Below are 12,347 nucleotides of genomic sequence, written 5' to 3' on the forward strand. Positions count from 1 at the left end.
AATCTAACGCTGTCTTTAGTTGATATTGTGCGAAAATTTTTCCACATCCTCCGCACAATTTAAACCAAACTTTATGTATAATTTATAACAATCTGCTCTTTATGGATATATAAACACGGGTTTTTTAAATGAATAAATAAAATAAAGTTTAAAAATATAAATATATACAGAGTGTCCTGTAACTACTGTACAATTCTTTAATAGCATATTTTATTCCTTCATTCGTATGTAGTAAATACATAAATACAATATAACGAATATTAAAGCACATTAATTCTATTAACATATTTTAACAGTAACTTACAAATACAAATATTTCTGGTTCACGTAACAACGAAATTATTTTCTCGTGTTTCAATAATCAAGTGTACGCCACCTTTTGCCCAAAGAATAATGCTCATCTCGTGGAAATTAAGCGGGACCTGAGTCTGGGGGTGAAGGGTGAATTTGTACTTCGACAAAAGACTCACGAGTGCGACTTTTGTTTGCAAGTAGCCAAATAGTGCGCCTGAAAAGTAATGATAATGATATTAACGAAACTTATGATATAATTTCACAATAGCTTATTGTAAGTATCGGGAAATTTATTTAAATATAATTTAAAAAATTTCATAATTAAATAGAATTAAAAATTAAAAGTAATTACGAAGAGTAAGATAAAATAAACTAATGTTTTAAATAATACATTTAACTTAAATGTAAGTTGTTAAGATAAACATGTGTTATTTAAATTTCTTTGGAAAATATTGACAATATGTATTTAGAGACTGCTATCAAAATAATATCGGATAAAACATTTCAAAAGTATTGATTTAATAATAATTATTATTATCAACGATTATCATATTTATTTATAGCAAATACATTTTTGTTAAATAACAATGGCTCGTATGATAAAAATCGAACGGTACAAGGAGCTTAGATGCTTAAAAGCCGGTATACGAATGATATAAAAAATTACGCTGTCTATAAGATCTGTCTAGGCTCTAAGTTCCTTTTACCATTCGATTTTTATCATACGAGCCATTGTTATTTAACAAAAATGTATTTAATTGAAGATTTTGAAATAAAAAGATTGACATAAAATGACTATTAGTGTCAATTTAAATATAATTGTGCATAAATAATAGTGCATAAACAATGAATTGATGTATAAATATAATAATAGATTAATTTACAGTCCTACCGAGGCACATTCGGGGACCTTCCCCAAATGGTAAATAAGCATAAGGATGCCTTTTTCCTATCACGTCCGCGTTAAATCGTTCCGGATCAAATTTATCTGGATCTGGATATATTGATGGATCTCGATGCAACCCAAGCACTGGTATAGAGATTAAAGTTCCCTTCGGTAGGCGTAGGTTCATTGTTGGTATGTCTGTTTCTTTAGTACAAATGCGATTTAACAATGGAAGAGGTGGATATTTTCTCATAGTTTCTGAAATATGTAAAAGAAAAGTATGACGATACATTTCTCGTTTTAAATAATCGCAATTTATTTAAATTATTATATACAAGTAAATAACGTAAGATTTTTTTTATATTTAATGTGTACTTACCATATACCACTTTGTGAAGATAAGTCATTTCATTCACAGCATCATATGTCAGACCACCATGTTTCGCTAACATTTCATCGATTTCTTTGCAAACTTTGTCTTGTATATCTTGATGTTGAGCCAATTCATATAGGGCGAATATTATTGTCGTCGAAGAAGATTCGTTACCAGCTGCGAAGAAGAAATGACTTTGCGCTGCAGCCTCTGTCATAGTAAGTTTTCTTATAGTTGCTATGGACCAACAAAATAATTTGTTAACTATTAAATGCCTTACTAGTAAGTAAGAAATCATTGTTACAACGTTTTTATAACGACATTCAAACTAATATGGTAACAAATTCAACTATGTAGTTTGTAACGTTATAGGTAATATCGTCATGAGCATACTTTGATACTGATTTCGAGGTTCCGGCAATGTTGAAATAACATGTGCTATGTTAATATTGCATTTACTTTATTTCTTTAACATTGTGATATGTTAACTTAAAAAATAAAACACTATAAAATAAAGTTAGCATCAAAATTAATATATCATGCTAATAATACATGACAGTAAAAATAGTATATAAACAATGAATTGATATACTTGTGTATAAATTTATCATAACATCATAACAACCCTAGTTGCACAATGTATTGGCGCCAATATTGGAAAATAATGTAACTTCAGTATTCTCAATATTGATTCAATATTGTATGATGGACGCCTTCTCTTATTTAGCCAATATGTCTGTTAAACAATATTGATCTAATATTGATACAATTGGATTGATACAATATTAGACAAATATTGTTATGACATTGTTAAATATTGGCCAATGCACTTCCAATATAAATCTAATATTATATAATTATTCTAATATCGTTAGACTTTCAATTTATGGTCTCATTTTAAAAATAACAAATAAATTACATTTATACAGTTATAGATTATATTGGGGAAAAATGTACAAAAAAATTTGAATTTTGTTATAAAAATTATGTCATATAAATGATAAATTCATTCATAAGCAAAAACAAATTTGTATTGCTATATAGAATGATTTAGATTTAGAAGTTCACAATATTTGTGAAAATAGTTGTTGCTTTAATATTGTTCAAACTATACTGTAAATTTATGTCTACAAAATTTTTCTACAATATTGTACTGCAGTATGATATTGCAACGTTATTGTAATTTAATTGCATTACGATATGCATTTTTATAACACGTAGATTAACTATTAATACAAAAACCATAAAACGTATATACTTACATGATGCATTAGTTGTTGTCTCGTCACCTTCCTTGTCAGGATCAACATAGCCTTTCTCCATGAGTTGCATGAGCAGATTCATAAAGTCTTTTCTTACGATGTTATGAGTTTGTCTGTATTCCACATTCTCTTGAAACAAGTTCTTGTAAAATCTGTAGACTTTTTGGTCAATGAAGCGAAGGGAAAAGAAATCCATAATTTGTGGCACGAACATAGCCAAGACGATTCGAATTGAACTAATTGGTTTAAAACTTTTTCGTCCGTAAATACGATATTCGTTAGTAGGTTCCTCAATACAATTAGAGTTGATTCCAAAAGCCGTTGCCATGATTACATCTATTGTATACCTATTAGTAAAATTGACACATAAATTTAAATAAATTTTAACAAATTCTATTTTCCGATATTTACTTTATCTACATGCATTCTTTAAATTAAATATCTTCTATTCCTAGGAATTCAAGCAAGTTTGTTTATGTCATGTTATTGTCACAGTTCTTTAAAAAACAAATTTACCTTGAAAGTATATCTTTTATCTCGATAGAATCTCTCATCTGCGCTTTGCAATCCAAGTATTTTGAGAGTTTCTCGCCACACTCCGTCAGGATTGGGAACATTTGCTTTATTTTTCCCACACTGAAAGTGGGTGTCAACTTGCTACGCAGATTTCGCCACTTATTTCCAGACATACAAAACAAATTGCCAGATAATGGTTCAACTCTTTCATTGCAGAACGTCCCGCGATCGTGGAAACTTGCGAATTCTTTTATTAATACCATTTTAATAAGTTCGGGGTCAGCAATTACTAAGTTTGGTTTATAAAATAAAAACATTCCAATAAGGCGATGTTCTTTATATTTTTGGTAAACATCATGTAATAATACACCTGTTGAAAAATTATTTTAATTAATTTTGCGTTTTTTTTCAGGTAGACCTACATGAACAGATAAATAAACAACTGCATAAATTATTAATTTTACATTAATGTTAACGACTGTAACAATAGAAACAAATAATAAGTAAAATATAGTAATTATATTAAATATAGTAAAAGTATAAAAGTTTCTTTGGCGGAAGTTTTATAAAAATTTGTGAAATTTTAATACATTATACGATTATTATATTAGGCCATTACATGTTAAATGTTTACATGTTAAACGCGAAATATTTTATCAACATTAATTCAATGATAATTTTATATGAACTTTTAAACATTACGACATATTTTAAAAATATTTAAAAAATATTATTTTTATATAATATTTATTATATGATATTGCTCTCCAATATGTATGTTTCGAATATTTTGTATATTCGACCACTGAGGCATGTGGTAATATTTTATCACAATAAACAATACTAATGATGACACATTTGCGTTAATTTTTCGACCAGAACGTTTTCCAGTAAGAAATAATACATCGAATGGATGTCAATTCGATGTCAATTCTATCAGATCTTATCGATGAAATTTTATTTTTCGAGAAACGGTATCACAATGTTGAAAAAACGTAAATGCAACATTGACATAGCAAATGTTATTTCAGTATTGCCGAAAAAATATTGCTCCAAATCAGTGTCAAAGTATGTTCCTAACGATATTGCATACAACGTTAAAAATAACATAGTTAAAAATGTTGCCATGTTAGTGTGAGTAACGTTATAAAAACGTTGTAACAATGATTTCTTGCTTACTGGGATGTACAAAAAAAAAGAATTTTGTATACACATATTGTGCTAATTACTATTACGTAGAGATACTCGCCTATTTGCGTTCTTTTTTTGACTGACACTGTTAAATTTCCAGTTGGTACAGTGGGTTCGACGTGAAAAACACCCCTCTTACGCCAGAAATTGAAAATCACAAATTTATAATAAATGTACAGACTGCTCAGGGTAATAATGAAAAGTCCGATTAATTCTACAAGTGCCATGGCTAATCTGAAATATGATGAAAAACGATCATCCTCTAATACGTTGACGTTGAGTAAGATTTGATAAGAACATTTAGTTTTAAACTTCTCTTTTGTACAACTTGAGCCAGACTATACGTGTTTTATGACTCACGATTTGCACCCAATGAGAAATAATTCGTCGATCGACGTCGAAATGATGTCGAATCGACGTCAATTCGACGGTGTCGATGTCGATTCGACGTCGTTTCGACGTCGATCGACGAATCATTTCTCACTGGGCAACTGACTACCCAAGGAGCGCCAATGCCCATCTAATGTGCTTTTAATGCACATTTTATTGCATTGGCTTCAAAATAACATTAATTGTGTGTTCAAAATGCGCGAGTTTAATATGTTTGGGCACATTTGAGATACAGTATTTTATGTAATTCTCTATATTTATACATGCTTATGCATGAAAAATTATGCATAGGAGGTCAATGGTATAGTCTTTGAAATGCGCTGCCACAATACATGGTCTGTCCGGTAAGTAATTCAATACATTTTTTTCCTCCGCTCCTCCTGGTCGCAGCGCGTTCGGACCGGTTGGGTTAAGGTAGTTGTTTCGCGACAGTAATGCTCAAAAGTTTCTTCCAGACAGGAACCAGCACTCAATTATTACAATGATATATCTTGGTGCAATATTTTTCTAAAGAAGACACTTACGATTAATACATAAGATAAAATAGATTCGAAAGATTGTAGTTTGTGGTGCTGGTGCCACATCCCTTACGCTACACTCATGTCTACTACATAATCCTTCCCATTTTTCAGTTTTGAGTGTTTATATTGTTGAAACAAAACGGTCAATAATTTTGATTTTTTTCCAATTATTCGTCCTATTTTATTTTATAACATATTTGTTTCTCATACGAATCTCACTCATCGTTAAGCTCTACAAAAATAAAATGTGTCACCATTTGCGTTTGCAAACGCAAATATTAACATTTTAAAACATAATAATATGTAAAAAAATGTTGTTGGTAATGTTTTTGTTCACCAGTAATTAAATCAATAATCAATCAATTGTTTCGACATAACTGGCTATATTTAATTTGTCACAATAACAACGTTTCGACTGCAAATCGCAGTCCTCTTCAGGTTAATTTAAGAGACAAGCATTTACGATACACATTATTGTGGTAGCAGTAAGTATTATCTATAACAATATAAATTACAAATTAGTTTTTTCAATATAAGTTTAATATCTTTGTAAAGCGAACGCAATGTTTATGAATCTATTGATTTGGCGTGACCAGTAGGACCTAGCTTTTAGAATATAAATTGACATGTCATTATAACTCACACGTAATGTTCGTCAATTAATTAAATCGGTTCTTTGAATTCGAGCAACGAGCAGGATTCATGTGTCCGTACATCTGAGAGTATCGAGCTGATCACAGCGCACACATTAGTGGTTTAAATAGTAATGACAAGGAGGAGAGCACGAACGGACGTTAATATTTATAAAATTCGTTTATCGTAAAAATATTATCTTATCGTATATCTTAGAAAGGTTGTCTGTGTCGAACTGTAAATTAATAGACTTGTTTTCTTTCTTTATGAAGGTCATTTCAGCGATTTCTCGTTTCCTTGTGTGTTTTTCCGTATGTAGTATTCTAGTATTCAACCAATTAAAATCATGATGTAGAGTTTCACGATGTTTGCTGACCACTGAGTGTGCACTATGCTCTCTCCTGATATTTGTTTTATGTTCTTTTATACGTGTTTTTAGGTGTCGTTTCGTTTGTCCTACATAACAAGCGTCACAGTCCTTACATTCAATTATGTATATCAATTCTTTTTTGTTGAGTTTATCAAGAGGATCTTTTCCTGTTTTGATGATGCAGTTTAGTTTTTTAGGGATGGTAAAAATAGTGTAGAAACCTCTATCATTTAAAATATTTTGAATATTGTTACTTATGTTTTGTATGTAAGGAACTGTAACTATGTGTTTGTTCTGTAGGAACTGGTTCTTTTCCTTATTGGAACTAGGTATAACGTCGCTGTATTTTATCTCTTTGAGTCTTCTTTTGATAAATTTTTCTATAATGTGCGTTGGGAAGCAGTTGTTCTTTAAGATGTCTTTAACTGTGTCGATATTGGAATCATGAAACCGCTCGTCTGACAATAAAATAATAATATGTGTAAATAATATTTCACGTGTAATAATATCATAACGAATTATATTGTTACATGTAATAATATTTTAACGTGTTTTACACGTAATATTTCGTGCAACATAGTAATCTTTTACAATTTTTTTTAGAACTTTGAGACGGTCAATTTTAATTAGTCTTATTTTGCACGTATTTATGTAAAGAATAAACTGTAAAAATTTGAAACAATTCTCACATAACCGATTTTACGAAATAACTACCTTAAGTGGGGGGGGGGGGGGGGACTGTTAGCTTCACACCGCACCCAAGTTCACTCTGCTAAAGTATACATCAAATGCGCATTTAATACAGGACAAATACGTGCATTAAATACAAAGTTAAATGTACATTTACAACACATTATACGCACATTGGCGTCCCTTGGGTATTTATATAAAATTATTTTAACAAAAAGCAAGATTTAGTCGACTTTAACTGGCCAGTGTTTAATATAATAAAATTAAAATATATAATGCGACGTTTCGATCTTAGGGTTTAGGTCCTTCTCAAGGGAAATCTGAAAGAACATCCAATAATCGGGATTTCGAATCAAATTACAAAGTACAGATCAAATTACAAAATACAGTCTCACTGTGTATAATAAAATAGTCAAAGATGTAAAAAAAACCGAGATTGATAAGAGAGATGGTGTCATTAATTTGACCTTGAATAGTGAATTGCTTGAAGGTCACGTGAAGGTTACCTTTAATTTTTTTAATAAAACCCCCTATTGTTTATTATATCTATCTTATTCCACTAATTACTATGAACAACTTTTGTCTGAAACATTTTTTATTTGCCTAATACTTTGTGAGATATTCAAGAGAAAATTTATAACTTTTTCAATGTTTAGCTTTTGACATCTCGATAACTGTTTGTCGGAGAGAAAAGTACAATAGTACAGGACTTTTTTACTTGATTTAGTCTCAGGAATATGCTGTTGCAATAGTGTTCCAATTATTTAAAATTTTTATGTATTGTGACGTATACAAAATTTACATATTAGTCTAGTTGATCGCGCATTTTTACTCTCTGACAACAAATACTGGAAACAGAATATCGATCGGGTGTTAAGAAAATTTAAATCAATAACTCCTTTCCTAACAAAACTATTAATAAACACTTAAACATTAGATTTAATGAATTAAAGAGGCGGGATACCACTCATAGTGACTGCGCAACCGATATTATAAAAAGTTTTAACCCCAAAAAAGTATTATCCTCCCCTATATTAACCCTAGAGCAGGCGCGTGTACTTTTTGAACACGAGTAGGCGCGTCAGTCTGTGAGACCGTCATAAGAAAATGGAGAGTGTTGCATTCTTATGGCTCATTCAGACTGAACGCGATGAGCGATGAGCGACGCGCGATATCCAATGGGCGTGCAGTCTTTATAGGAAAACTGTACGCTTTCCCATAAAACCTGTACGCTCATTGGATAATCGCGCGCCGCTCGTCGCTCATCGCGTCCAGTCTGAATGAGCCATTACACGTTTCAATCTCATTTGCTTTAAGGATAATTAAATAAAAATAAGTTAAAGTTTTATTGTCATGATATACATGCAAATTGCACACAAAATAAGCAATCGTTCCAATCGAACCTGCTCCGCTTCGTAGGTCGCCATGACTGTATAATCACAAATTATAACAATAATTATAATACTTTAAAGTGGGACTAATGACAATTAACTTCTAAAGCGATGAAAAACGTGAATTACCTGAAATTTTCTGGTTGCGATAGCCACTTGAAGTTTCAAACGCGAGTAGGCGCGTCGGTCTCTAGGACCGAATTAATAAATATGTACGATATGACTATACGCATCGAGAGTCTGCACTGAACTGTGTGTGTATTGAGTAAGGCTCCTTAGGATCAGTATTACTTGGAGTGATGAGTGATGAGAGACCACATTAATATAAAGGTTTTTCTTGTTTAATCTTAAACCTAGTGATATATAGAGAGATTCGGCGCGGGTCTGTGCCGGACTTACGAGTGGCCTTCACTTGGACACAGTACAAGTGGACACTGTGCAAATGGACACGGCGGAATATTACACACGGTTCATTAGCACACAGGAATTTTGGACACATAAAAGTTGCACACCGTAAAGTTGAACACGGTGCAAATGGACACCGTTCTTTTGAAAAGTTGCAGACTATAATGTTGGACACGGCGCAAGTGGACACCGCTCATTTGCACACGGTAAAAGTTGCACACCGAAAAGTAGACACGGCGCAAGTGGACACTGCTCACTTGCACACGGTAAAAGTTACACGCCGAAAAGTTGGATACGGCTCAAGTGGATACCATTCATAATTAAAAATGGTAAGTTTACAGGATCGTGTGTTTTAAAGTAGAGAATATATTTATTTATGAGAGAATACATGTATTTTAAAGCAGAGAATATATTCCTTTTTTACCGTGTGCAAATGAGCGGTGTCCACTTGCCCTGTGTACAACTTTTTAGTGTGCAACTTTTACCGTGTGCAAAAGAACGGTGTCCATTTGCGCCGTGTTCAACTTTACGGTGTGCAACTTTTATGTGTTCAAAATTTCTGTGTCCAAATAAACCGTGTGCAATATTCCGTGTCCATTTGCACAGTGTCCACTTGTACTGTGTCCACGTGAGCCTCTCCCGGACTGCGTATAGCACGCACACCTGTATTTACACCTGTCGACTCTAGCATCGTGCGACAGTACATACAGTACATACATACAGGGAAGTGGGGAGGCGTACACATGTGTGCGTCTATACTCGCATTCCATTCGCGCGTACTCTTCTACATGATATCTGTCATTACCGTACAATATAAATGTACTACACATTCTAACACGCCTCCTTACATTTATGTTGTTTAACATAATTCTCGTCTGCTTTATTTTATATTCATTAACATCCTAAACTTTTCAAATTTTTCTTTGCATAACACTTTCGTAAATATATCCGCAATATTTTCGTCAGAATTTACCTTAAGTACTTCAATCAATTTTTCCTTTACATTTTCATGAACGTAATGATAATGAATTTCAATGTGTTTGGAATTTTTTGTAAAATTCCCAAAATTTGCTATATTTATAGCACCTGTGTTATCCTCATAAATCTTTATCGGTTCAATTAAATTTATTTCAAATACTTTCAATAATTCTCTTATGTACTTCAACTCACTCACAACTTCTGAAAGCGCTACATATTCCGCATAAGTCGAAGCTTTTGTTACACATTTTTGCTTTCGTGATTTCAATTACATTTCCGTATAAACTAATTACATATCCCGATGTGGATTTCCTATCTGTGTTGTCACCTGCCCAATCAGAATCTACATAACAATTTATAATTTCAGCATTTTCATTCCTTGTAAATCATAAATTTAAATTTTTCGTTAAATACAGGTATTTCAATACACGCAAAGCATATTTAAAGTGTGTTTCGTTGTAACAATTCTGATACCTACTTAAGTAACTTACACTGTGACTCACATCAGGTCTTGTATTAGAACTTATATACAATACAGCACCAATTAAGTTTCTATATTTTAACTCAAATGCGCACTCTTCAGCCTTTCCAATTTTCAAATTTGTTTCCATCGGAGGACTATATAATTTACTATTCTTTATTTTATATTTATTTGCTAAGGACTCAATATACTTTGTTTGACTTAGCTTCATTTCGTGTTTTCTATAATCATAATCTATTTTAATTCCAAGATATTCTTTTATTTCACCTAAATCTTTCATCTTGAACCTATCTGATAACAATTTCTTTATACTTTGTATTTTCCTTTTATCTTTTCCACAAATCAATAAGTCATCTACATATATTAATAGATAAACAATATCTTCACCTTTTCCAAATGTGTATAGACATAATTCTACATTACTTTTTCTAAATCCTAGTTTTATAACGTATTCGTCGAAACACTCATACCAATCTCTAGGACTTTCTCTCAATCCGTATAATGCTTTTGATAACTTATACACTCTATTTGTCCTATCATCGTAACCTTTTGGTTGATTGACATATACTTCCGAGTTAATCTTACCATTCAAAAAGGCAGTTTCCACATCCATTTGTTCAATTTTTAATCCATTTTGGCAGCAATATGAAAGTAGAATTTTTAACGTTTGATTTTTCGCAACTAGGGAGTATATACATATATCATCAATTACATCTACTTGTTGAAATTCTCTTACAACTAGCCTAGCTTTATATCTATCTTCTGACTTTCTTGTGTAAAACCATTTTACATCTAGGACCTTTTTTCTCGTACTTTATCCACTAATTTCCATGTCTTATTTTTATTTATATAATCTATTTCTTTATTCATTGCTTGTTTCCAATCTTTACTATCTTTACTGCTTATCGCCTCTTCAAATGTACAAGGTGTATCTACTCTACAGTATCTTACATAAACATTATAGCTTTCTTTTTCTGGATATCTTACAGTGTCTTTTTTTTCACGCGTAGATTTTCGTGGAGATTTCAACCCTACCTTTTCAATATCTCTTTCTTTTGTTTTACAGTGTTGTTCTTTAGCTTCATCTGCACTTTCAAAAACATTATCATTTAAATCATCAGTTGAATCATCGCTTAAACTAGCATTGCTTTCCATATCAGCATTATCATGATCATTTACATCAAGACCGATACATTTTACATCGCTTTCTACAATGTCCACATGTCTTGCAACTACTATTTTATTATTCATAAGTACTCTATACCCTACATCGCTATATCCAAGTAAAATTCCCAAATCAGCCTTTTTTCCCCATTTTGAAAGTCTTTTTTGTTCCGGTTTTCTTACAAAATCTCTACTACCATAAAGACGTAAATGTTTGCCATCTGGCCTTTTCTTAAAAAATATTTCATAAGGAATTTTCCTCTCTATCGTATTCGCTAACGTACGATTTTTCAAATACACTCAGATGCAACAAAAGCGGTACACTAAAAATTTGGGAAAAATTTACCAAATTTCAAGTGATCATAACTTGGTAAATAATGAAGATAAAAATAAATATAAAAATGGAAAATGAAGCTCCAAATGTCCTCTTTAAGAATATTTGAATGGCAATTATGCTCGGCTATTTTTTTCAAAATGGGGAATGATAAAGTGAGAAAATGCAAAATTGAGAATCGAACATCCGAGTTTGTGACAACAATATGTATTGAAACGGAAACTTTTAAATATACGCCGAAACTAATGGTTTAAAAGTTCCTTTCTCATAATTTGGCATACACAAATGTAAAATTTTTAAAAACTTGTTACATTTTAAAATCTAACGCTGCCTTTAGTTGATATTGTCAATTGTGCAAAAATTTTTCCATACTCCGCACAATTTAAACCAAACTTTATGTGTAATTTATAACAATCTGTTCTTTATGGATATATAAACATGGGTTTTAAATGAATAAATAAAACAAAG

General features: G+C 31.5%; 1 protein-coding gene across 1 annotated transcript; it reads right to left on the reverse strand.

Moving 5' to 3' along the window:
* Positions 1–183: 183 nt before the first annotated feature.
* LOC105565995 (probable cytochrome P450 6a13) lies at positions 184–5,381 on the reverse strand. The gene is made up of 7 exons (XM_012019647.1): positions 5,273–5,381; positions 4,581–4,756; positions 3,332–3,701; positions 2,816–3,162; positions 1,560–1,790; positions 1,187–1,438; positions 184–508 (listed from the first exon to the last, which is right to left on the reverse strand). Exons 2-7 carry the CDS (start codon positions 4,747–4,749, stop codon positions 324–326), a joined length of 1,554 nt encoding a protein of 517 aa, XP_011875037.1. The 5' UTR covers positions 4,750–4,756; positions 5,273–5,381; the 3' UTR covers positions 184–323.
* Positions 5,382–12,347: the final 6,966 nt, after the last annotated feature.

Source organism: Vollenhovia emeryi, unplaced genomic scaffold, assembly GCF_000949405.1.
Source record: "Vollenhovia emeryi isolate VEMERY1.0 unplaced genomic scaffold, V.emery_V1.0 DF939147.1, whole genome shotgun sequence".
In the NCBI taxonomy this organism is placed as follows: domain Eukaryota; kingdom Metazoa; phylum Arthropoda; class Insecta; order Hymenoptera; family Formicidae; genus Vollenhovia; species Vollenhovia emeryi.

What these genes read in the sequence shown, in the direction of transcription:
- LOC105565995 (XM_012019647.1), bottom strand. Translation starts at nt 4,749, where the DNA reads ATGGCACTTGTAGAATTAATCGGACTTTTCATTATTACCCTGAGCAGT. An exon ending in GACAACAACTAATGCATCAT is followed by an intron (nt 1,791 to 2,815) that starts GTAAGTATATAC and finishes GTTGGTCCATAG; the next exon opens with CAACTATAAGAAAACTTACT. An exon ending in AGGTCCCCGAATGTGCCTCG is followed by an intron (nt 509 to 1,186) that starts GTAGGACTGTAA and finishes ATTACTTTTCAG; the next exon opens with GCGCACTATTTGGCTACTTG.